General features: G+C 52.5%; 1 protein-coding gene across 2 annotated transcripts in view; it reads left to right on the forward strand.

Moving 5' to 3' along the window:
* Slc1a7 (solute carrier family 1 member 7) overlaps positions 1–24,836 on the forward strand; it is a 45,944-nt gene extending 21,108 nt beyond the window's left edge. The window contains exons 3-11 of one of the 2 annotated variants that reach the window (XM_059256027.1): positions 4,416–4,631; positions 15,170–15,212; positions 17,402–17,624; positions 20,574–20,673; positions 21,280–21,513; positions 22,773–22,967; positions 23,489–23,623; positions 24,034–24,136; positions 24,618–24,836. In XM_059256027.1, coding sequence (XP_059112010.1) covers positions 4,416–4,631; positions 15,170–15,212; positions 17,402–17,624; positions 20,574–20,673; positions 21,280–21,513; positions 22,773–22,967; positions 23,489–23,623; positions 24,034–24,136; positions 24,618–24,836 — 1,468 coding nt within the window. Of the gene's footprint in view, positions 1–4,415; positions 4,632–15,169; positions 15,213–17,401; positions 17,625–20,573; positions 20,674–21,279; positions 21,514–22,772; positions 22,968–23,488; positions 23,624–24,033; positions 24,148–24,600 lie in introns of both variants that reach the window. The other variant, XM_059256028.1, reaches the window with a different exon arrangement.
* Positions 24,837–26,772: the final 1,936 nt, after the last annotated feature.

Genomic DNA, 26,772 nt, shown 5'->3' on the forward strand with positions numbered 1-26,772 from the left:
GAATAGCTGAGGTCGTCTCTATGGGACCCACTATTCCTTCCGTAAGCCTTGGTCTAGCATCCCAAGAGCTGGTCATCTAAGCTCTATTTGATTACTTCCTCAGTTGGCAGGCTCACCACCACAAATCTACAGGATTCAGCTATGGACAAGTCAGAACTCTGAGAGCTGAGCCAAGAAGGGATTATGTGGGCTGGATCACCTGACTGTCATTATCATCCCAAACTCAGCCTTAGACCAGTACCTTCCCTACCGCCAAGAAACACTGGAGAGAGGGGTCAGGAACCCCTATTCCAGTCTTGATTCTAGAACTTACTTCCTGAGAAGCCTGGCCAGGCATCTCTTCAGCCTGAGCTCCGTTGTCTTTATGTGCAGCTCAGACCCAGACTGCCCAGTAGGATAGCCACTAGCCTATCAAGCCCTTGAAATGCAGCTAGTCAATTAATTTTAATTAAAATTTAAAACCTGAGTAGCATAAAAAATTTCATGTTGATTATTCATGGCAATAAGTTGGATATCTAGGTTAATATATTATTAAATAGATTACATATTTCCTTTTCCTTTTTTTTTTCATTGAGACAGGGCCTCACTTTGTGGTCCAGGCTGGCTTGGCCTTTTTGAACTTTTTAAAATTAATCAAGGGCTAAGGGGCACAGGCCTATAATTCTAGCACTTGGGAGATTGAGGAAGGAGACTGCAGAGTTTAAGGCCAACCTCTCAAAATAAAAAATAAAGATAACCATTAGCAAATCTAAATGACAGATGGGTCTGACATCGGGATTCCTTGGGTGACACTGACTTACAAGGCTGTTGAATGGTGGAATTAGGCAGATACTCAAGTCTTTGGGGAAGCTCCTGGCAAACTGCAGCTTCTCTGGCAGCCAGGCAGAAAGCCTGGGGCCGTGTCTTCTACCACACAAGACATGCTTGTTCTGGACGTAAGAAAGGACATGGAGAAATAGGAAAAGCAAAATACCAATGGCCCTTCTCCCTCCACAGACTGCCCTCGCTCTTCAGCCACATGTATGCACTCGCGTCCACAAGGCTTAACACGCTTCCAAGTACCAATATGGCCTAGCTTGTCAGTTCTCAGAAGAAAACCATTTCAGCAGTGTGGCTCTAATGCAGAAGTTCTCAACCTGTGGGTCACAACCCCTTTGGGTCAAACAATCTTTTCACAGGGGTCGTATATCAGATGTCCTTCATATGAGATAGTTACATTGTGATTCGTAACAGGAGCAAAATTACAGATGTCCTTCATATGAGATAGTTACGTTGTGATTCGTAACAGGAGCAAAATTACAGTTATGAAGTAGCAATGAAAATTATTTTATGGGGGCTGGAGAGATGACTCAGTGGTTAAGAGCACTGGCTGTCCTTCCAAAGGACCTGGGTTTAATTCCCAGCACCCATATGGGAGCTCACAACTGTCTGTGGCTCCAGTTCCAGGGGATCCGACACCCTCACACAATTATACATACAGGCAAAACAGCAATGCACATAAAATAAAAATAAATAAATTTAGAATAAAATAAAAAAGAAAGAGAAGAATTTTGTGGTTGGGGGTCACCACACATGAGGAACTGTACGAAAGGGTCACAGCGTTAGGAAGGTTGAGAACCACTGGGCTGGAGTCTCAGCTCTCAAAGAACACATCAGCAGGAGGAACCCCCAAATACCCAATGGTAGAAACTTACACTCCAGTCCCTGTGCCCACCAGTTTGAGGAGTGGCGCTGCTCTCACCCAGGCTCTGTTCTCCTGGCACTTTCCTCCGTCCTGTTGGCCACTGCCATGGCCTGCAGTCGCCTTGGGCACTGCCAGCGCCAGCCTGGGGAGCTGCCTGCTCCCTTGGCTCTTGTCAACAGCTGCTGTCACCTGCCTCACTTCATGTCACCGGTCCCATTGGCTGGATGGTGGGTGAGGTGGGGTGGGTAAATTCTGAGCAGGGCTGCATGGCCCTGTGTGGAACTCTCCTCACATCTTTGCAGACAATGGTGCTCTCTGGGGTTGGGCCACAGTGCCCTCAAGTCGGGACTGCATTTGTGTCTCCTCCCTGCATCCCCCATCTAGATATCCCAGTTGGTAACACCTCACTGGGCCCCTTCCTCAGGAACCTTTGTCCTCGGGAAATCTCATTCTCATCGTGCCCCTGTCCACAATCCTTCAAGCTGTAAGCCTGGACTGCAAGTCAGAGAGGGATCTGTTTCCCAGGATGCTCTGGGGCTCCCTGAAGCTAAATCTCGTCTCCACTTTATATTTCATTAGGAGAGTCTTTCCAGGCACAGGTCTGTCCCTATGGTGGCTGCCCAGCACAGCGGTGCATAGACATCTTTTTGTCTGAAGTCTGAAATTTTGCTTCTGCCCATTTTAGTGGCTCCAGGGGAACCCCCTATCCTGGGAATCTTTTGTTCTATCCCCTTTCACCCCAGGCAGATGCTTTTAGACACAGTACCTGGGAAGCAATGGCCACTCCCTCTCCTCAGCACCCCTTGGTGCCTCCCAGTCCCCCTCCCCTGACTCACTCAAGGCCACCTACAATCTGTTTTCTCTGTCCTGTCATACCTCACACAGACCCTGACCTCGCTGAGCAGCATGGTCCCCACACTTGAAAGTCTCCAGTGCCCTCTGCCACCCGCTCCCGTTGGCCCCATCTCCAAATCCTCCCCATCTTGGAGGAACTAACTCCAATGCCGCCACCTCCAGGAAGCCTTCCCTACTATCTCAGCGAGCGTTCCTCGCTCCCCTAATAGAAATTGTCCTTCACTGTCACCTTCCCTTCAGTACAGATTTGTCCAGCTTCCCTACTTCCTGCCAGAGTAACTACTTCCTGAGGTCAGGGACAGGATCCAGACACTAAATCAGACAAGCCTAGAGCTGGCCTGAGTTCTGACCCAGCAGGACACGAATGTAGGTGAATTAGGGCCTATCCGCTCTCAGGAACCGGCTCCCCTTGGGCCTGCAGCAGGCGGACTTCACCACAGGTCTGCTGAGGGAGGGAAGAGGTAGTCTTCCTTGGATAATGGTCACGGCAGCCTCGTTTCCTCTGGCTGGCAATCCCATTACTGGCCTTTGCGATTTATGTCTGAGACCAACCCTAAGCTCATCACTAGCATATGGCATCCTGGCAGAGGAGGAGAAAAGAGATTGTGCACCCCTCATTCCTTCTGTCTTCCCTCCCTCCCTCCCTGCCTCCCTCCTTCCCTCTCTCCCTCCCTTCTCTTCCTTTCTGCCTGACACCATGGAGCCATGCTCTGGGTCTGCCCTGGGCTGGCTCATGCACCTGGTTCAGACCCCAGCCTACCCTGTCAGGGACACCTTATAACAACTCAAAGAAATGGGGTGGGGACAGGAGAAAGCGCAGGGACCAGGAGGGGAGGTTAGACACCATGAGAGGCCTCCAAGAGAAGGGACCTTTGCCCTGGGACTAACGAGAGGACCAGTCCACACCCAGGGCCAAGCAGAGCTGCCCAGGTCTCAGGGATAAGGCCTGTCCTACGGGGTGGGCACTGGCTGCCGCTGGGTATAGGACTGACATTGAGAACATGAGGAACAGGGAGGATTATCTGCTCTTGTTTACATGATTAAAACCAGACAAATACTTCCTTTATCTGAAAGAATGAAAGGGCTTTGGAGGAAAATCCTTTTGGCATCGAAACAAAGCGCAGGCATTTCCTTAATTAATCTCTCGACTCCCTCCCCCAAAGCAGAGACACCTTCAACACTGGCCAGGCAAGGGGGTGGTCTGGCTGAGGTACACTCTGGAAGATACGCCTCTGTGTTCTCATGTGGAGAGGGGGATCTTGGACCCCTAGATGGAAGAAAGTCTTGCTTGTCAGGGTCACATGGCCAGCTGGCAGGCTAGGTCACTGTCTCCCTCACTCATTAGTTCCTTCAGTAAGCCTGTAGTGGCCAGTCAGCTTTTTTGTGGGCATTGGAGACCCACAAAAAAGTCAGCCATGTCCCTTTCATGTGCAGTCAACCTTGTGATCGCATTAGGCAGGTAAACACACCATGACAACCAGGGTCACGAGAGAAGAGGCTGGGGGAGACCCAGGACAGACTCCTACCATTGGCAGTGTGAAAGGACTTCACTGAGGAAGAGACATGGCCCGGCCCTGTCTCGTGAGGAGTTGGGCAAGTATAGGGGCTTCTGAGAGGGACCATGCAGAGGGAACAGCATAGGTAAGGATGCAGAGGTGTGATGTACTGGACTGGAGATCTGGGTTCCAGAGAGAGAGAGACAGAGAGAGAGCAGAGCAAGGGAGGTTAGGAGCCTCAGGACTGGGTAACCCAGAGGGAGACTTCCTGAAGCACATGAGGATACAGGGCTTAGTGGCAAGGGAGGCACAGTGAGCATACTGGAGTTTATGGCCAAGGTCTTGTGCCTCTCACAAACCTGACCCACCTTACCTTCTAGCTTGATGTCCGGCCTTGCCTCCCTGGACGCCAAGACCTCCAGCCGCTTGGGCATCCTCACTGTGGCATACTACCTGTGGACTACCTTCCTGGCCGTCGTTGTGGGCATCATCATGGTCTCCATCATCCACCCTGGTGGTGCAGCGCAGAAGGAGACGACCGAACAGAGTGGGAAGCCAGTCATGAGCTCAGCTGATGCCCTGCTGGACCTTGTCCGGTAACTTTCTGTCCATATGCTCTTGGAATCTCCAGGCCTGGCACAGGTCCCCTGTGTGGCCTCCAGAGGGTACACAGAACGTGGGACTCAGGTCAGCTCTAGATTGTATGTGGCCACATGGGGCAGGATGAACCCTGTGACCCTCTAGTACACTGACATCAGTGGTGAACACGTCTCTGTCCCCAGCCCCTGGGCTGCCTGTTGGTTCTGCTCTGCCATCTCCATGGTTGGGGACAGGTGAGGGAAGACCGGGCCGAGAAGGGCTATGAGCTGACTGATTGATCCCACAGCTGCTGTGGCCACCCAGCCTGCAAGGCAGGACGCCAGGAGTTACGGGTCCCTCCTTTTCTCCATTGGTCCCTTTGCCCTAAATGAGAAAACAAGACTCAAAGAAGCAGATGCTTTCCCAGTTTATCTAGCAGCGAGGTGAGGCACCAGGACTCCATCCAGGCTGCCTGGCAGCCAGGACAGTGCCTTTGTGGAACCACTACCTTAGCCACAGTGCCATGGACCTGAGCCTGCTCCCTGCCTGTCAATTACCCTCCTGGCCCTCACAAGTGCCAGCTCTGGGCCCAGGCCTGGATCAGGAGGCTCAGCCTCCACCCTGCCCCTGCTCTAGGAGAGAAAGACCATGGCATGCTGACCCGCTTCTAAAAGCCACAGGAAGCAGGTTTGATTTTTTTTTTTTCTGCAGTGGTGATAATCCAGCCTAGGGTCTTCTGCACGCTGGGCAAATGCTCTGCCATTGGGCACAGCCCCAGCCATGACTTTCAAATACAGGAGCAGCATGGTTCAATGTAGAAGGCTCCCTCTAGCCACCAGAGAGGCTATGGACCAGAGTCAAGCAGGGCAGGAGAGGAAGGTAGAATTGGAATTGGCACAGGGTGGTGGCCACGGGATGGGACTGGGAAGACTGGCATGATTAGCAGGAACACCATCAGGAGTCAGGAGCACGAGATTAAGGGTGGGCGGGGTGGGTGCTGCTGGCTGTGGCCCAAGCATCTGAGTGGATAACATGTGGTGTCCAAGCCAGAGGAAGGTCTGCAGAAGGCACAAATTTGCCACAGGAGAATTTGAATTTCTTGGGTGGATCCAAGCTGAAGATGGAGATTTTGAAATTAAGGTAAGGCATGTGGCTCTGAAGATGGAGGGCTTTGCCCAGGACATATGAGTGTGTCAGGACTGGACAGCCCCTGCACACAATCACACTGGAAATGGCCTGTGTCTTAGGATTTTATTGCTGTGAAAAGACACCATAACCATGGCAACTCTTATAAAGGAAAACAGTTAACTGGGGCTGGCTTGCAGTTCAGAGGTTTAGTCCATTGTGGTCATGGTGGGAAGCATGGTGGCATGCAGGCAGACGTGGTGCTGGAGAGGTAGCTGAGAGTTTATATCTGGATGGACAGGCAGCGGGAAGAGAGAGTGATACTGGACCTGGCTTCAGCTTCTGAAACCTCAGAGCTCAACCCCCAGTGACATACTTCCTCCAACTGGGCCACACCTATTCCAACAAGGCCACACATCCTAATCCTTTCAAATAATGCCACCTCCTATGAGCCTAGGGGGGCCATTTTCATTCAAACCACCACATCCTGGTGGGCTCAACTGGCTGACTTGCTCTATGGATTCCTCCCAGGCCCCCCTCACCTTCCAATCAGTTTAAGATGTAAGTTCAGGCCAATCTGATACCAAAGCCCCAGATGTATCAATTCAACACAAATCCTGCCCTTTCCTTGTGGATCTGATTCTGGTTTGGGAAAATGCAGTGGGAAGTTTCTTGCTTGTTTGCCCCACCTACTACACTCTGATAGGAGGGTACACAGGAAGCTCCTCTCCTGGGCATGTGTGCACTGCTTTAGGCATTCCCTGGTTGTTTTTCTTCCAGTGTTTCCACAGGTTCTAGCCCTCCTCACATTGGGCTCTCCTGCTAAAATAATCCCTGTTCCATCTGGGCATATAGAATGCTCCCTTCGGGCAACATCTCTGGTCAACCCCTAAGCCTGGGTTACCTCTGGGCTGCCCTCTTGGTTAGGGTCCATTCTGTAAGAGCTGGCCCATGGAAAGTATGTTTATCTTTGCTAGACGTGCAAGCCTTTCCCAGGGTCTTTGGATATGAGTCAGGAACAAGCCTCTACATTCCTCAAATCCTGGGAGACACAGCCAGGGTCCCGGAGTTAGAAAGGAACATTCTTCCTGCCCTCATGGGAACTGATGGCCACACTCAGCATCTCTCCCTCTCCATGGGAGTGTCTATCCTGTGTATCTATCAGTGAGCTGCTGCTGTGTAACAACCCACCCCGAACTGATGGGCCTGAAATATCAAACCGGGGTTTGCAGTCAGCCGGAAGGGTCTGCAGATTCCGACTGAGCCCACTCAGGGTCTGCAGGAGGTGGAAGGTCTGGGTGACAGGGGCCTGGGGTGGCTTGGCTGAGACAGTTCTGCAGGCTGCTCATGGTCTCTGTGCTTCGAGGCCAGTCCTGTTTTCTCAGAATGGCAACGTCCCTCATTGTGGGAAGAAGCTGGCCTGGGCACTTTCTTACCATGAAGGTTGAAGGGATGGAACTGAAGCACGAGGCTTCTGTAAGCCAGGTGACATGACATCCCACACCATGGCTTTGAATGTCCCAAGACAGCAGTGAGCTCGAGCTTTGGTTCAACCTGTCAACCTCTAGTGTGAACTCTTGGCTCTAGCACACGCTTGACTGTAACATCTCCGAGCTAACACGTCCAAGCAAAAGGCCTCAGCCCCACTCACCTCCCTCCATGCTGCCCACTCTCAGGCCCCGCATCCACTCTGAATGCTGTCAGCTCTCCCTTCAAAACCAGACCAGACCATGGCCCTTCGAGGCCGCTTGCTGTTCTCACTGCCACCTTCTGTTTGAATGTCCAGTGGGCTCCCCTGCTTTCTCTCTGCTCCAATCTGATGTGTTTTCAGCACAGCAGCTCAGTAAGCCATCCCTTTGGTGTCCTACAAGCCACCCCCTCGGTGTCCATGGCTCGCCTACAAGCCATCTCCTGTGTCCATGGCTCGCCTACAAGCCACCTCCTGTGTCCATGGCTCACCTACAAGCCATCTCCTGTGTCCATGGCTCGCCTACAAGCCATCTCCTGTGTCCATGGCTCGCCTACAAGCCATCTCCTGTGTCCATGGCTCACCTACAAGCCACCTCCTGTGTCCATGGCTCGCCTACAAGCCACCTCCTGTATCCACGGCTTGCAAGCTGTCTCCTCAGTGTCTGTGGCTTTCAGCCGTCACAATGCCTCCTTCCCACTCCACTGCCTCACTCAGGGCCTCTGAGCTCCACTCTTCCCCTGACTCCAGCCACACCAGCCTCAGGCACTCTTGCCTCGTCCTGTGTGTTCCTGCCTCCATGCTGTCCCTGCCTCTCTGCGGCTGCCTTTCCTGGTGAGTGAGCATGCCTCCATTCTTCACTTTGCTGAGGTCTCTGCTCTGGGCCAACTTCCTGCTGTGTTGTTCTTTCATCTTCGCCTGGCTGAGTTTTTTTTCTGCCCGGCCCCTCTCACTACCTGACACTATCACACCCTCAGATTTCTTTATTTCTTCCTGTCACCGGCCCACCCCTGGCAGTGGTGGGTCTTCACAGGCCTGTCCAGGAGCCTAGAGAAGCATGTAGCTCGGTACTTCACATACAAGGTTGTCTTGCCGACACAGCCGCTGGGGTCTAAGTCTCCGGAGCAGCCTCTGCTATTCGGGAAAAGCCTGTTCCCAGAGGACTCGGTGGGCTGCCTAGGGCCAGCAGGGGCAGGGCAGGAGGAGAAGCAGGTGTACTGGAGGCCAAGGACAGAGGAATTTTGAGAGGTCTCCTTCTAAGAGCTGTTATTTCTAGGATTGTGCGCCTGTGATCCATCATTTCTCAGACCCTGTGATTCAAAACAGCTTTTCCACAGGGAGGGAAGAGCAGCTGATGTGCAGGGAGCCCCGCCCTCCCACTCGCCCTCCCTGCTTCAGGCTGCCAGGCTCTGGGTCCCACACATGTGTCAGAGTCAAATGTTCCGGCCTTGATCTGCTTTTGGTGGTTTCTCAAACAGTGAAATCAATCCTTCTGCTTTGAGCCTCTGCAAAGCTGTGTGGTTGGGTACCGGTGGCAGCACATCTTTGTGGAACTGGGGGGTTGCAGGGAAGGTGACATGCTTCTCGGGTGCCCAACCACCACCTTCGATCCCTGAGGTCTTACCTCCTTTCCTGCCACCAGAAGCCACTGTGACCTTGAGCTGGTGGGTCTCTTTCCAGGGCCCCTTCTGGCTCTGTAGCTGCACACACAAGGCCCACAGCTAGCGAGAGGCTGCGGGATGTGAGCAGAAACTTCTGGAGGTGGGTTATGGAGCAACACTGGCAGAGGTCAACCTCAAACACTGTTAATGCCAGGTCTGGCTTGGCTTTAGGCCTCAAACATGGAATGCTGGGCCTGGGGTGGAGCTCAGTGGCAGGGCACAGGTCTCGTATCATGAGGCTGCAGGTTTAATCCCTACCACCAAAAAAAGGGGCGGGGGGTGAATGAGAAGCTGGTGATGTCGGGAATGGTGACTAGGAGCAAGGAGGGTAGACAGGATGTGATTCAAGGCCCAGGATGCCCGGGGAGGCAGCCCATCTTTAAGTCTCTGGGTGAAAGCACTGTGCCCAGAACTAGAGGAACAAATATGAGTCCCCACATCAGGACCAACCACCATCCCCAACAGTCAGAGGAGGAAGGTGCATGGACATCACCATCTGAAGCTCTGGGAGTAAGTGAGGGGCCCAGAGCCGCTTTACCACAGCCCGGAGCAGGCATCTGCTAAATGATGCTGATGGAATAAGAACACACATGACCAGGATGGAGACCCTGGGGACCTGGGGACACAAGGGACCATGTGAAATGTCAGAAAGACAAGAGGCTGGTCACACAGGGAAACGAGGCAAAGTTGTGTACTCGTGTCTCAAAGATGATTCCAGATCGCTACAGACCGTGTCCCTGGCTGACCTGCCAAGTCATTAATTCATTTCCCAGGGCTCCAAGTCAGGACCTTGACGTCGGCTCCCAGGGCGGCCTCAGGAAGTCCGAGCAGAGCACTAATCAGAGCTGGCTGCTGCTTTTTCCACCTTATTAAAACACCACAGAGATTAAGTAATAACTTGGCTCCATCTGGAGCTCCTCCTTAGCATCCTGAGGATTGGATGAGCCGCTCAGGAGCCGTTCTTGAAAAGGAGCAGTCCCTTGGTGTGGCGGGGGAGGAGGGGTCCCAGGTTGGGAGTGTGTTTGGAACCATCTCAGTGAGAACTTACAAAGAGCAGATATGGAGGGTAGCCTTGGCAGGGAGCCCAGGCTAGACACTCAGAGTTGCAGGTGTGACTGTTCATATCCCCAGCCACATTCTGTCTTTGCTTTTAGGTAGCTGCTACCAGGGCACAGGCCTCATGGGATAAAGGAAGAGTTCTCCTGTAAGAATTCGGAACCAACAGAAAATGAGGCATTTTCCCAATTAACAATCAAAAGCATGTTTTTGTTTTGTTTGATTTGGTTTGGTTTTTTGAGACAGGATTTCTCTGTGTAGCCCTGGCTGTCCTGAAACTCGCTCTGTAGACCAGGCTGGCCTCTAATTCATAGAGATCCGCCTGCCTCTGCCTCCTGAGTGCTGGGATTAAAGGCGTGCACCACCGCCCGGCTCAAAAGTCTTAATTGAGTCTGCTGGGCAAGTTTGTTGGTGACTAAGATGAGTCTGTATCTCAGCTGAGAACTGCACTGGCTGCTAGGGACACTCAGGGCCCTGGAGGCTTCGGCGAGGGAAAGCTTTGTCTCAGAAGCGGGCCATTCCTTGTCCCCAGGAGCTCATGCTTGGCCGCCTGTGTCCTTGGTTATGTTTAGCTCCTGGACCTCATCATCAGTATGTCTCATGGTCCAAGAAGGCTGCTCAAGCTCTAGCTGACTCATCTGCATTCCAGGAAGAGTGAAGAAAATTGGAGGAAAGGACACAAGGGTTCTAGAGCAGTAGTTTTCAACCTGTGGGTCAGTCACAATCCCTCTGGCAAACCTCTGTCTCCAAAAATATTTACATCACGATTCATGACAGCAGCAAAATTACAGTTATGAAGTAGCAATGAAATCATTGTATGGTTGGGGATCACCACACCATGAGGAGCTGTACTAGAGGGTCACAGCAGTAGGAAGGTTGAGAACTACTGTCCTAGGCTAAAGCCATTCTTTAGGGATGGTGTTTAGTGACTTCCCCTCATCTTTGGGGCTGTCCTATTAAGGACACGAGAGGATGGGCACCAGGGTTTGACGGACAGGCCTTGTGGGTCTCTTACCCTAACAGGCCTCCATGAGTAAGGAAGGAGGGGGATGTGTAGCTAGAGTTTTTCTGCCTGGCCCACAGTCAGGACAAATCTCTCTCACCTGCCAGTCAGACCCAACCAAGTAAACACAGAGACTTATATTGCTTACAGACTGTATGGCCGTGGCAGGCTTCTTGCTAACTGTTCTTACAGCTTAAATTAATCCATTTCCATTAATCTATACCTTGCCACATGGCTCGTGGCTTACCGGCATCTTCACATGCTGCTTGTCATCGTGGCGGCTGGCAGTGTCTCTCTCTCAGCCTTCCACTTCCCAGCTTTATTCTCCTCCTTGTCCTGCCTATACTTCCTGCCTGGCCACTGGCCAATTAATGATTTATTTATTGACCAATCAGCAACACACTTGACATACAGACCATCCCACAGCAGGGATGCACACTGGTGCTCCCCCTTGTAAAGTGGCCTCATGCTAAAGAAGTCTTGAAGGAGTGTACACACTTGGCTCTTGAGTTCTTCTTGGGCTAGAGCCTGTTCTTTAAGGCTGACCACCTCCTAAGTCCCTTGAGCCTCCTGGGGCACCTGACCAAGATGTTCACACTGACAATCAGTGCAATCCCATGACAGACATTAGCTTCCAACTCAATGGGATCCCAGCTCCTGATCTCTGCTTCTCCCCTACCTGGTGACGAAACCGAGACCCCTGGGGGAGGGGGAGGGATGGCGGGTCACAGAATACTCTGCCTGGGTAGCTCCTCCCTGCTCCTCCTCTGGCCAGATGTGTCCCCGGAGCCTGAATCTTAGCCCGAGTACAAACACTGCAGCCGCTGCTTCTGGCCACAGTCGCTGGGGAGGAGGCTTAGGAAACAAGCACACTCACGTCCACGTGCACAGCTTCTCTCATGTGTGAACTGAAACTTGAAAGAAGAGAATTGCCAGGACAAGTGAGCTGAGGGCGAGCCAGGCAGAGAGCGGGAGTGTGTTATCACAGCCCATTCCGGGAAGCCCAAACAAGAGCCCTTAGCACCTCCAATCTGTAACCTTCCTAGAAGGGGCCTGAAGGGTGGAGGTGCGAGTGTCTTGCCAAATCTCTTAGAGAAAGGTCACTGCAGGGGCCACCTGAAGGCACCCATCTTCTTCACCTCCCCAGTGAGCACACTGTCATTTTACAAAACATTAAAAAAAATGTTTTTGGCAATTTGCACATCTTCTTTTGTGAAGTGAATTGGTGGGTATATCTCTGTCTTTCTTTGTTGAAGTGTTACTATTTTGTGACCCGTTTGCTTGAGCAGCAAATATTTTCAGAGTGCCTACTATGTTCCGGGAGCAAAGCAGGGAAAAAGAACACGCCCCTACCCTCTAGGGATCTGAGATTCCCGTGAGAGAAGACAGCTGGTGGAGATGGAAGAAAAGCAGGAATTGTTGAAAATGTTTTTAGATGCTGGCTGATTGCTTGGGCCATTGAGATGCCCAGCTTGTCTATCATTTGTTTTATAATTTCATTTACATTGTAACCTTACAAAGCATCTTGTTTTTCCCTCAGATCATCGTTTTGGTATAATTATAGGTTTTCAGAAGGTAGCAAAGAAAAGAAATCCTACCTATCCTCACCAGAGACCCGGTGAGGTTCTATAACTGCAGGAACTTTCAAACTAAGAAATGGAACTGGGCCACCTTGAACTAAACTATAGACCTGGTCTGTTCAGCCTTTTGGGGCAGGGGGCTCAGGCAGCCCAGACTGGATTTGAACTCATCAGGTAGCTGAGGATGACATGAACTCCTGATCTTCCTGCTTCCGCCTCTCCAGTGCCAGGCCTACAGGCTTGTGCCACCATTCCAGTTTGTTACAGAACTCCATTTGGATATCACTGATTTTTCCATGAATATCCTTTTCTGTTCCGGGACCCCAGCCAGGATGGCTTAGTGACCTGAGGAATGTCTTCTTTTCATTGAGTAAAGTCAGTTGAGTTGTCCGCTTTGTTCTTAGTGAGTCCTTCCATGTTTAGGAGGTTATAAAATACTAACCTATTGTGCTCTAGATTTTTACTGTTTCATTAGAAAAAATTATGTCTTGAAGTCAAGTGGGATTTGTTCTGGTGGAAGATGTTAAATAACAGAGTGAACAACTTTTCAGAACGGCTGGTCAGCTATTCCGTTCCAATGGTGAATCCTTTAATTCCTCACTGGCTTGTGAAGCAGCTTTCCCAAATATGAAGTGCTTGTTGGGCCAGGCACAGTAGCACATGCCTGTAATGTGAGCGCTTGAGAAGATGGCAGGTCTGGGAGCAGTCTGCGGAACATGGTGAGACCCTGTCTATAGCTAGATAGATAGGTAATTAGATAGATGATAGGTAATTAGATAGATGAATGATAGATAATTAGATAGGTGATAGATACGTAGATAGATGATAAGTAGGTAGGTAGATAGATGATGGATGGATGGATGGATAGATAGATGGATAGATAGATAGATAGATAGATAATTAGTAGGTAGATAGATGATAGGTAGGTGGATAGATAGATGATAGATAGACGATAATAGATAAATGATTAGGTAGATAGAAGATTGATAGATAGATGATAGACAGATAGATAGATGATAGACAGATAGACAAATGATAAATAGATGGATAGACGATAGGTAGATAGATAGATGATACATAGATAGATGATAGGTAGATAGATGGTAGATAGATAGGTAAATAGATAGATAGATGATAAATAGATGATAGATAGACAGATGATTGATAGATGATAGGTAGACAGATGATAGGTAGATAGATGGTAGAGAGATGATAGACAGATAGATAGATAGATAGATAGATAGACAGACAGACAGACAGACAGACAGACAGATAGATAGATAGATAGACAGATAGATAGATAGACAGACAGACAGACAGACAGACAGACTGGCAAGCTAGCTCATCAGGTACTTGCCCCACAAGCCTGACAACTTGTTTGATCCCTAGAACCCACAAAAGGCGGAAGGAGAGAACTGACTCCTACAAGATGTTCTCTGACATCCACACATGCCATGGCACTCACCTGAGCACGCACGCACGTCACACACACACACACACACACACACACACACACACACACACACACCGTGAAATGCTTAGACATTGGAGGTTCTGCCCCATGCTCCAGGCTCTATGGTGTGGGTTGCCATATTGCTGTGGGTATAGTGCATTGCGTTGATAACAATTATACTTGTCTAGTATATTTTCATATCTCCACCTTCAGCCTTATAATAAATATTTATAAGACAAGGTCAGCTCTCCACTGACGTGAATTTCATGTCCCCAGAGTCAACCAACTGCCGGTCAAACACTTGGGGAACACACTGTGTGTGCACTAAATGTGCGGGCTTTCTTGTCATTAGTCAGTCCAGGCAGCATAGCAGCTCCTGATGTCACACTCCTGGGCTCGAGGCGTGCACAAGGACCAGAGATGATTGACAGCCAGGCAGGATGTGCATGTGTGTGGGTTATGCACATTCTGAGCCCTTTTAATGTCTCCTAACACAGCATCCTCAAACTGGGAGCTCTAGGGAGGTTCTAGGGTCAATCTCTGACCCAAGTGAGGAATGGCAATAATGGTCCACTTGCGTGTCCAGTCTGAGTTGGGCCCACGCACACACAAAGGTTATCAAAGATAGAGGGGAAGCCAAGTGTGGTGACACACGTCTTTGGTCCCAGCACTTGGGAGGCAGAGGCAGGTGGATCGCTATGAGTTTGAGGCCAGCCTGGTCTACATAGTGAGATCCAGGCCAGCCAAGTCTATACAGTGAGATCCTGTCTCAAGAAAGAAATAAACAAAAGGATAGAAGGGACAAATGGAGACTTGCCTTTAGGAGGCCATCTCATGGGAAGATAAACATCTGTGAGTTGCCAAGGTGACCCACATACAGAAAGGCCACAGGTCTGCCTAGGAGTCAGACACCTGGCTAGGGAAAACGTGCTCATTTGCCCAGCAGTTAAGCAGTCAGGGAAGTAAGGATGTCATGCCAGTCTGTGGGAGCAGTGTGAGCAAGGCCTGGGACTGGGAAAGAACAATGTTTGGTTAGGACATTCTAAGTCATGGGGACCAGGGGTATGGGGAAGAGACACCTTTGGTGGGGCTCATGAGAGGCTTCCACTGCCCACTACCAAAGGTGTGTTCTGATGACCACCCTCTTCGCCCAAAGGCCTCCTGGGCTAGCACTGGAATCCTTAATTGCTGCCTCTCTTCTCTTCCCAGGAACATGTTCCCGGCCAATCTGGTAGAGGCGACATTCAAACAGGTGAGCAGAGCCTGGCTACGGAGGGGAGAGGCAGGAGAGGAAGAAAGGCAGGGCTGTCTGGGCCTGGTTGGAAAGTGATGGGCTGGCAGCCTTCCTGTCTTCTACAGGTGGATGCCCCGAGGGGGTGGGGGTGGGGGGACATGGGTAGGAGCCACATCTTAGCCCCTCCCATGGCCACACCCTTGTCCTGGGTTCCAGTTACTCATAAAGAAACTCCATGGGGCAGAAGAAAGCCTTGACTGAGCACTTGACTCAGCACACTCGTGTTCACACTCGCCCTCCCAATCATCCTTACAAGTAGTGTCCACACTACGGTAAGACCAGCCCATCTCCTGGATGAGAAAACTGAGACTCAGAAGTAGATCAGTGCTGAAGATTATACCACTAGTCGAGGATGAGAGAGTGGGTGAATTCAGGCCAGGTCGGCTTCCAAACCTGCTTTTTCTCTAAAAACAATCTCCCCACAAGAATAATAATAACATTTACTCTGGGAAATTAGGAAAACATTAAAATACACAAAACAGGCCCTAGGGAGTGTGGATCAGTTAGTAGAGGGGTGCCTAGCATGTACAAAGCCCTGCATTTGATTCCCAGCACATAAACAAGGGTTGATAACATGCTTGTAATCCTCAGAACTTGGGGAAGTTGGGGCGGCCTAGGCAATATGAGACTCTGTCTAAAAAGATAAATAAACAAACAAACAAACAAACAAACAAACTTAATGAAAATAAACATATACACTCCACCCTCACTCAGTTAACACATGAAAATGGTTAGGTCCAGGATCTAGACTAGTGGAAGCGGACGCCACTGCCTCTGGAGACCGCGGTTTGAAACTGATGTGAGCATCCTCAGGCAGGCAGTTTGCATCTTGTCCCCCACCCCACTCTCACCATGTCATGAGCGTCCTCCCCAGGTAGGCCTCCCTATGTACTGTCTGTCTGTCTGTCCTCCCCAGGTAGGCCTCCCTTGTGTACTGTCTGTCTGTCTGTCCTCCCCAGGTAGGCCCCCCTTGTGTACTATCTGTCTGTCTGTCCTCCCCAGGTAGGCCCCCCTTGTGTACTATCTGTCTGTCTGTCTTCCCCAGGTAGGCCCCCCTTGTTTACTGTCTGTCTGTCTGTCCTCCCCAGGTGGGCCCCCTTGTTTACTGTCTGTCTGTCTGTCTGTCCTCCCCAGGTAGGCCCCCTTGTTTACTGTCTGTCTGTCTGTCTGTCCTCCCCAGGTAGGCCCCCTTGTTTACTGTCTGTCCTCCCCACGCAGGACGTTCCCAAGCATTTTGCCCACGCTTCAGCTCCTTTCCAGACCTCTACCCCTTCTCCTGTCTACCAGTTGCCAGATGCAACCCAGCTAGTGTTTTCCTAAATCCTTTGCCTGGGCGAGGCTGAGTGCTGGGCTGGGGACACAAAGCAGGTGGCTAAGGGCCTGGAAAGGGACTCCACAAGGAGCAGCTGTGAAGATGAAGCAAGTCGCCAACATCTTAATCTTCATCCGGGAACACAGCCACCATGGTACAGGGCCCTGGAAGCTAGGCAGGGCAGTGTGCATTCTGCCCTGGTGTGGAGAGTTAATTAGAGGTTACAGAGTGTGTGTACTCTATTGCATAGCCTTTTCCTTCCGACAAACTACTCATCTTTCGAGACCCAAGTCAAAAACCTCCCTCCTTGTTAGTCCCTCTTCCCCAAGGCTCTGAGCAGAAGTGTGTCTGGTTCCGTTCTGTACGGGCTGATGTTGGTAGCAGTAAGCTGCACATGGGGCTTTCCACATGCCAGGAGTGAGCCCTAGGAATGGCTTGGTGGGCAGAGGAGGACCTTGGGTAGCTGGCCTTCTCATCAACGAGGCCCCGGGTGGGCCTAGGTGCTTTCTCTGAGAAGCTTTTGGATTTTTCCAATGGACAGCAGGGCTTCAGGTTGTCAGATGCATGGGTGCCGGCCTGGTGGAAGGGTGAGATGGATGACGAAGCTTCCGGCAGAGGAGGAGGTAGATTGATGGAGGGAGTCAGGTGACAGCTGGAGAGAGCTGCAGGCAGTGTGTAGTTGGATGAAGGACTTCTCTTTGTGGTGGGTAACATCCCAGCTCGCCAGGCTCTCCAATGACATCCACATAACACAAGCACATACAAATGTGCCTTCAAGATGTTTCCTGTAAAAACAGGGTACTGATTCCCTCCTGGTTGGCGTGCTCCCCAACAGTACCGCACCAAGACCACTCCAGTCATCAAGTCTCCCAAAGGGGCTTCAGAGGAGGCCCCTCCTCAGCGGATCCTCATCTACGGGGTCCAGGAAGATAACGGCTCACGTGTGCAGAACTTTGCCCTGGACCTGACCCCCCCACCCGAGATTGTCTACAAGTCTGAGCCTGGCACCAGCGATGGCATGAACGTGCTAGGCATCGTCATCTTCTCGGCCACCATGGGTACGTGCGGTCACTGTCCCCAGCGGTGCCCCTTCCCGGCTTCCAGGTCCTTCTTTTCTGTTCTACCTAAGTGGCTCCCTGCCCTCCTTCGTGCTGAGAATTCCTGCCCTGGGGCTGCTCTGCCCACACAAGGGTCTGCCCCCCATCCCTCTCAGCCCTCAGACCCCCCAGCAGCCTGTTTGTACCTTTTTACTGAAGTCACAAGAGGATAGACAGCTGGTGAAGAGTTGGCACTGTCCGTTAAGACTTTCACCCACATTCGGGCTTTCCCGCAGCTGCCTCTCTCTCTTCAGAGCTGTGTGTGACGTTTCTTGGGGCTCATAGTAACCTCCCTGAGCATATCTTTCCCTTTGCAAGTATTTTCTGGGTCTCCAAAGTCCCTCCAACCACAGTGATTTATTTACTTAAGCCACTAAGGGCATGACTTGGGGTCCTTATTTGTACGTGAACCTTCAAAGGCATGCCCCTTTTTGTTGTGATGGTGTGTGTGTGTGTGTGTGTGTGTGTGTGTGTGTGTGTGTGTGTGGTGGGGGTAGTTTTATATTCTTAGGTTTGCTTGTGTTTTGTTTTTGAACTTTTTCTTTTGGAAATTTCATACCTGAATACAATGAATATAGTTGAGGTTGTTTTTGTTTATTGTTTGTTTTGTTTTGAGGCCATGCCTCATGCAGCCTGGGCAGGCCTCAAACTCACTTTGTAGCCGAGGATGGCCTTGAATTCCTGACCCTCTTGCTTCTATCTGCCAAATGGGATTATAAGTGTAAGTCTACTCAGCCCACATTCTTGCTCTTAAAGAGCCCCCTAAACTGTACAGCTTCAGATTTGCCGATGTTCTGCCGGAACGGATCCTGTGTGTGGCAGTGGTGGTGGTGATGGGCGGGGGGGCTGGAGCTTCCCCAAGGAAGGGATCCTGTGTGTGGTAGAGCTGCCCGCCCCCCACCACTGCTACACACAAGATCCCTTCCTTGGGGAAGCTCCCGCCCCGGATGTCTGGAGAAGTGTTTCGCACCAGCCCTGGTGTGGCTGCGTCCTGCTTCCCTGGCTTTTCCACAACATTTCATCCTCACAGAGCATGTTCAGTGTCCTGTTGCGTACATGAGACATCTGGGCCACATTCTGTCTGACCTCAGCAACATCCCCCCCCTCCCCGCCCCTGCCAGCCTGCCTCCTCTCTCTCTACCATTGCTACCACCCTGGAGGCATCTGGACCTCGCAACAGCTGTCTAGAGGTTCCCTGATCGTGTGCTCTTGTCCCCTCTGGTATGACCTCGGGATCAAAAAAGCCAGATCTGATCTGTAGGCTGCACTGGGACAGAAGCCAAATGGGGCTTTAGAGGCTGCAGAACTCAGGGGTGTGGTCCAGGCTGCTCTGTCTGCCTGCAGTCCTGTGGCCCAGGCCTCTTACTCTCCCTAGCCCACCACTCTTGTCCTTCCTCCATGCCACCTCTCTCACCCTCATCAAGGTCTTCTTGTCCCCACGCTCAGTCAGGTGCCCAGGTCATGACTTCTCTGCTCGGGATGCTCCACAGTGAACAACTGACCTGTTGCGTTAGTCACTGTTCGTGAGGGGTTGTGCCGAAGCTGGGTTAGGTGGTTCAGCATCACCTGCCTGGCTTAAAGTTCATTTGCCTGAGCCCTCCATGGTGACCATCGAGGGCAGGGATCCGTGAGACCTGCTGCAGAGATGCTTGGATGACGACTGAGTGTGTTGGCAATGATGGATAGCAAAGCGCTGATCGCCTTGGCTAAAATATCAGACACATAACGGGCTAAGACCGGAGAGTGGACACTGTGCATGCATCTGGGCTGTCTCCCCTCCAACCACAGCCGCTCTGAGGGATGCAACAAATGAAGGATACCTGGTAGCAGAGCAGCAGGAATGTCTGAGACTCTCTCAGTGTTCACTGGGCAGTGTAACTGTCTGTGTATTGCTGGGTGTTTCTTCTTGTGTGCTGAGTCAGCACTAACCCATCTTAGTGCGCCCACTCCTGTGAGTGCCTGAGAATGCCCTCACCTTCGTATAGCCATATCATTATGCACAGTTGCCCAAATCAAGGCTCTCTGGTCCTTCATCCCTGTGTCCTTTCCTGCTCTTTCCTGTTATGGGGACATGGCGGTACTCAGGTCACCCTGCCTCTGGAGTGCCTCATTGTCACACCTATGTCCTATGTACACTAGATCCGAATTAGCTCAGAGTCTCATCCTGGAGACATCCAAGTGAAGGTGAGGAGGGGCAGAAATAGCCAGAAGGCAGACAGAGCTGGAAAGCATAAGCTGACTCATTTGCCAGGATGCCACAGGCCAGATGAGTAGGCCTGGCCCAATGTCACCTCAAGTCCTGGCTCCTCCTGCTTACACAGGCAGGCCCTTCTTCACCCCATCACCACAAGGTGACTTGTGTGTGGATTATGGTGACAGAGGCCGTCTCTGGAGTCCCACATGCCAAGGTTCAGTGTCCCTGCTGGGCAAGTCACTGAGCTGCTGTGTAACATGCAGATCTTTTGCAGGACAGTCTCAGAGTGTGAAGCTCCCCAGAATAGCAGCATGGTGGTACCGTCACAGGGCTGACCCCAAGGAACAGTCTCCCCATGTGTTCTTGGCAAGAGAACTGACAGCCAGATGTCCAGACATTGAAAACTGGGGAAACGCTCCGAGGCAGCAGAGAACCTGCTACCTAGGATCAGGGTCCAGGGAGGAAGGGCAGAGCAGGGTGGTGTAGTGGAGTCAGGTAAGTGTAGCTGAAGCTGGAGAAATGGTTACTGTCAAAGCGGACTGGACGTCAGAATGTATTCAGGAGCATTTTATCTCAAGGGGATGAATGTCTGCTGCTGCGTGGAGCGCTACGGGGTGTCAGCAAAGGCTGAACTCTGCATTGTGTGCCTCTCTGTCCCTGCTTTGCTACCTGCATGGTGGCCTGGTACACCTGTGACTCTGTGTGTGACCCTGCAGGCATCATGCTGGGCCGCATGGGTGACAGCGGGACTCCCCTGGTCAGCTTCTGCCAGTGCCTTAATGAGTCCGTCATGAAGATCGTGGCCGTTGCAGGGTGGTAAGTTCCCTCCAGGGAGGGTTCTCCTTCCCCCTCCTTCTTCCTGTCCTGGACACAGGGAGGGACACATCACTGGCCCATTCTCAGTGCTCTCTTAGGAGTTCAACAAACTTCACAGGAGGCTCAGCCTGGACCTGGGTGTGCAGGGTTCCCAGCACAACCAAGCCTAGTCTTCTGCTCTCCTGGCCTCAGTTTCCCCATGTTGTGGAGCCTTCTTAGCCCAGCTTTTGGAGAAAACACACAGTGGAAGTGAGAACCAGTGATCGTCCTGGTTAAGAGTTCAGACTGTAGGAGCCTTCTAGTCAGAAGGGAATGCAGAGGACTGCCCATGGTCACCTTGGAGATGTGGCATTGCTGAGCTAAAAGGCGGCTTCTTGAAGTCCCCAGAGACATAGACGGAGCTAGCAAAGAGGAGCCAGGCTGCCTAGGGTTGGGGCACCTGAGAGGAACTAGTGATGGCACAGGCCTGGCTCTCAGCTGGCACCTCGGTTACAGTCTCACTCAGTCCTTGCGAGCCACGAGGGGCTTGAGATGAGATCACGTGGTGACAAGGTGCCAGGTGGCATGGGACCCGGAAGTGAACCTGAGGCCACTCTGCCACCCCAGGTACTTCCCCTTTGGCATTGTCTTCCTGATCGCCGGGAAGATCCTGGAGATGGATGACCCCAAGGCAGTGGGGAAAAAGCTGGGCTTCTATGCCGTGACCGTGGTGTGCGGGTTGGTGGTCCACGGCCTCCTCATCCTGCCCCTGCTCTACTTCCTGGTCACCAGGAAGAACCCCATCGTCTTCATCCGTGGAGTCCTCCAAGCTCTGCTCATCGCGTTGGCCACCTCCTCCAGGTAGCTCCGGATGGAGAGCTGAGTGGGCTGGGGTGGGCTGGGGTAGGCTGAGCAGAACTCTGTCTGTCTATCCAGCCACCATTCATCTACAGCCACAGAACCACAGGAAGTGCTAACGTGGCTCCTTAGACAGACCCCGGGGTAGCAATACTGCCATGGTAATATCACCATATGGGGACCTGATGCTCAAGGCTCCGCCTACCTTAGTCATTCTTGAGACCTTCCTTTGCCCATGGTCCCAAAGCTTTCTCAGTCTTCATGGAGGGCCCGTCCTTACTTCACAGCCCATGCGCTCCTGTCAGGGAGCCCCTTGACACCACAGGGCTCTGTCTGTCTACTCTATATGAGATGTCCAGGCTGGAGAACCTGTTTCAACCTTGGCAGGATTTCTGGACAACCAAGGCTGGCGTCATGGTTCTGTTAAGCATGCCAGTGTGATGGTGGGGGCTGTCACTTAACCTCCTTGGACCTGAGTGTCCCCATACCTGGACTGGAATAATTTGTACCTGCACAGGATTGCTTCCGAAGCTGGGATAACCCACCGGGGGGGAGAAAGCCAGTAGAACCAGTGACCCCATGCCTGGTCTTGGGGACCACTTACCAAGCTGAGTACAGAGGGCCTGGGGTAGTTAGAGGAGGGAGGAAGGGCATGCAGCAGGCATGCATGATCATGTAGCTCTATGAGGTGGAACATTCCCCGGAGATCAAGTGTCCAAGCCCCACGTGGAAGGAGTTGTGAGGACCGAAGCCCGTCTTTCTGGGCCAAAGGGGTAGTGCTTCTCACAGCCCTCAGCTTTCTTGCCCGGGCCCCAGACTCCCAGCCAATGCCATGTTTCACCCCTGTCAGGGGCACCTCCACCCCTGCAGCAGAACCCCCCCCCCCCTCAGAGATTTAACATGAGGTGCTTCTCTAAGCACCACACGGCTTCATCTTGCAATCACCCTGGGACCCCGGCATTGTGTACAACAGAAACCAAGATGCCCAGGTTACACAGCTTGCTGAGGCCCAGTCACTCTGGCATCACCTCTGTGGGTCACGGATACAGACACTCTTGGCCTTCCTCCCCAGGAATGTATGTTGCCTAATACATAGTGGTGCTCTTCCTGGGGTCACCCCTACCAGCCCAAGCTGACCCACATGTGTGCCCCACATTTCTGTCAGGGCCCCAGTGAGCTGGCCCTCCTGTAGTGACTCACTTCAGAGGCCCAGACCATCCTGGAGGAGGGTGGTGGGTAGACACCTGCCCCTCTGCCCATAGCTCAGCCACACTGCCCATCACCTTCAAGTGCCTCCTGGAGAATAACCACATTGACCGGCGCATCGCTCGGTTTGTGCTGCCTGTGGGCGCCACCATCAACATGGACGGCACCGCACTCTACGAGGCTGTGGCCGCCATCTTTATCGCCCAGGTCAACAACTACGAGCTGGACTTTGGCCAGATCATCACTATTAGGTGTGTGCTAATCCCACGCTCCAGAGGGCCCACAGTCCTGGGTCAGCCAGGATATGGGTATGTGACGGCCACGGGCAGGGCTGGTGCTGGGGTAAGCCTGATCTCTGGGATCAGGGTGAGCGGAGGCAAGGGCCAGGCCTGAGGACCAGAGAGGCTAGTGTCAAGCCTAGCACAGGCTGCTGCAATAGGGCAGGGCCTGAGGCGGCCTCATGTAGGCCAGTTCGAGCACACAATTCTGACCCAGGCCCAAAGTGAGGCTGGGGTGGAGCTGTGCTGGCAGACCACCAGAATCTGAGTGTCTTTGTCCCACAGCAGAGTCTCCTAGCTTATTCCAATTCCCTCAAGGATGGGGATGGGGGCCCGTGGGCCAAAGGACTATGAGCAGACACATGCTTCTCTAACCCCCCGTGATGTTCATGACGGGCCCCACCCCCTTGGCTGGCCCTGAGGCCCTAGCATCCTGATCCCCCTCAGAGCTAGGGTGGTGGCAGGTGTCCTCGCCACATCTGTTCCCTCTGCAGTATCACAGCCACTGCGGCCAGCATTGGGGCGGCTGGCATCCCACAGGCGGGGCTCGTCACCATGGTCATTGTGCTCACCTCTGTGGGACTGCCCACTGATGACATCAACCTCATCATCGCTGTAGACTGGGCTCTGTAAGTGCTCCATTCCAGTCCTTACCCAGCCCCACCCCTTGCCGAGGGCAGCAGGCAGGAGGCCGGGGGCATCACCATGTATGGCACACGGGGGTACCCCAATAATCCACACCAGCTCAGTTGTGTGACTTGGGGTCTCAAGAGTTCAAAAGTCAAGATAGAGTCCCCTTGAATTCTCTAAAGAAGTACTGGGTTGTGACCCCAAGTCTGGCCCCTCCAAACACAGGGCCTGTGTTCATGAAGGGGTCTCCCCAGCTGCTTAGGCACCCCTGAGGGTGGGTGGGGTGCACCCCTGCCTGCGGTCACTGCCTGTGTTTCTGCGCAGTGGCCTCACACTTTCCAGTTGCGTGTGGCCTCTACCAGTTCCCTGTTGGGGTTGTTGCGGCTCACTGCCCACCTTGGCTTGCCAGGGACCGCTTCCGTACCATGATCAATGTGCTGGGTGACGCACTGGCAGCGGGGATCATGGCCCACATCTGCCGGAAGGATTTTGCTCAGGACATGGGCACTGAGGTGAGAGCAGTGTCCCCCCAGGAAGCCTTTAGGAGATGGAGCCAGGTGGGGTTGCAGATTTCATGGAGGACCTGACAGAGTGCCCAGATCTAGCCAGTGAAGCAGTTGGAGAAAAACAGCACATCTTCCCTCAGAGAAACCCAGTCCCTCATGCAGGATGTTATGAGGCAGCTGGAACCTGGCTGGAATCCGGGGTTGCGGGGGTGTGTAGGTGGCTGTACCCACTTCACTGGAAGGAAGCTGAGGTTCAGAAAGGAGCTACTGTTCCCCAACTGGATCCTGGGGGCAAGTCCCTCATCACCAAAGTAGGAGGCAGGAGACAAGGCAACTTGCAAACTGGTACCCAGAGAGGCCTGTGCCCCGCCAAGGCTACCCAACTGTGTTTACAGGAAAATCCCTTCCAGTGGCTCCCAGCCTGAGACCGCTCAGCATCACCTATCCTCAGGCCTCCTAGTGCTAACAAGGCCCATTTCCTCCCCAGAAACTGCTACCCTGCGAGGCCAAGCCAGTGACGCTGCAGGAGATCGTGGCCGCCCAGCAGAATGGCTGTGTGAAGAGCGTGGCTGAGGCCTCGGAACTAACCCTTGGCCCCATGTGTCCCCACCACATCCCAGTCCAGGTAGAGCAGGATGAGGAGCCGGCCACCACCAGCCTCGACCACTGCACCATCGAGATTAGTGAGCTGGAAACCAATGTGTGAGGCTGCAGGGCTGCAGAGCCAGACCAGACCCTGGGGTCTGGGCTAAGGGCAGGAGCTGAACTCAGAACACACCCGAGCAGCTGACCAAGCCCAAGTCAAGTTCCACCTTGACAGGCTAGTCAGCCATTGATGAGAAATAGTGTCTCAGCAAAGAGACAACAGTGTGCAGGAGCCCCAGCCAGAACTATGGGCTCGTGTGGCCCAAGACCTAGCTGTGACAGTTCGTACCATATGAGCACCTGGCAGGGCGGGTCTTTGCCTCTATGGAGGAACAGTTTTGGGGCCTGAGAGTGAAAACCGCTCACTGGAAGCAACACCAGGGCTAGAATGTTCTCTCATGTCTTTGGAACCTCGGCCACTCTCTTCTGGCGGACAAGGCAGCCTTCAAGGACCAGCCAAAGAGGCTCTCTGCCTTCTCCAGGGTCCCCACAGCCACGGCTGCTTCCAACTCATGGAGATATAACAACCGCGCCCAGCTGTGTCTGGGTCAGGTCAACCCCTGTTCCATTCCATTGTGGTTTTAGCACAACAGTCCCAGTAAGGGCTGGCCCATCCCCCGATCAAGACCTGATGCCTTCCATGAACCACAGCCTGGTCCATTTCTGTCCACTGAATCTCTCATCTAATATGGAGACTCATGTCCACTAGGGCTGGAAGGCCCCGTGGGTAGAGCCCAGCCAGCCTCCTATGGGACAGGTGGGCAAGATGGGCCACAAGGAGGGAGGCCCAGCCGGAGATTCTCTGGCCATGTGACTAGCAGTACCTTGGGGTCTGAACTCCACAAAGGCTTGTGTGGCAAAGTGGAATAAGAGTTACTAGTTCCTTCTGTGTTTGCAATAATATGATAAATAAAAGTCTTCGTTTTTAACAAGACTGTATGCTGGTGGTGTTTTGTTTTGTGATTTGGGACAGGGTCCTTTTTTTTTTTTTTTTTTTTTTTTTTTTGGTTTTTTTGAGACAGGGTTTCTCTGCGTAGCTTTGGTGCCTGTCCTGGATCTCGCTTTGTAGACCAGGCTGGCCTCGAACTCATAGAGACCCACCTGCCTCTGCCTCCCAAGTGCTGGGATTAAAGGCGTGTGCCACTACTGCCTGGCAGGACAGGGTCTTGTTATACAGCACTAGCCACTCATTATGTAGACTCTGTTAGTAGCAATCCTCCTGCCCCCTTCAACCCCCACCCCGCCTTCCCAAATGCTGAGATGTTAAGGCATGACCCGCACTCTCTAGTTGAGAGCAGACTCTTGGAGAGCACTTCTTTGTTGACCTAATCAAGCTGACAGAGCACAGATCAGCTAGTCCTGGTGGCCACAGGGAGGACAGGCCTGTCTAAGCCAACACATGCGGGAGACAGAGTATAAGCAAACCCACCCCAGGCCACCTCAATAGGCCTGACTGTAGCTGGGCCTTTTCCAGAGCTCTTAGGGACAGACCTCCTTACCTTGATCAGACTGGTCTGGGCTCTAGCCCTGAAATCAGACCCCAGGAAAGGAGGGAATCTCCATTTTGCCTTAGAGAAGGGCCAGGCTCAAGAGGCCTAAGGGACAGAGAAGGGTGCTGGCCACACGATCTGTTGTAGGCGGGATTGGGTTTAGAGGTGGGGTAGGGGGTCTGGAGGGGTAGAATACCAGGCCCATGAGGATTCTGAGACCCAGGGAGACAGGCCTCCCCAAGGTCACTCAGGGGCCAGGAGGGCACAGACTCTCACCCTTGAACTCTACCTTTCTTCCAGGAGTGCAGACTCCGGGAAGGGCCTCAGCTCCAGGACCCACCTCCCTCTCTCCATAGTCCTCTCACGGGTCCACCATACCTGTCTTTCCTCAGGTGATCCCTAAGCACCTGGGAGAGATCAGCTGTGCAGCCAGTTACTTCCCCTTCATGTAGATGGGCTCACTTGACCTTCCCCAAGTTACCTCTTAAGGCCTTTGGGGAATCCAGC

Source organism: Peromyscus eremicus, chromosome 2 (assembly GCF_949786415.1).
Source record: "Peromyscus eremicus chromosome 2, PerEre_H2_v1, whole genome shotgun sequence".
NCBI classification, from domain to species: Eukaryota; Metazoa; Chordata; class Mammalia; order Rodentia; family Cricetidae; genus Peromyscus; species Peromyscus eremicus.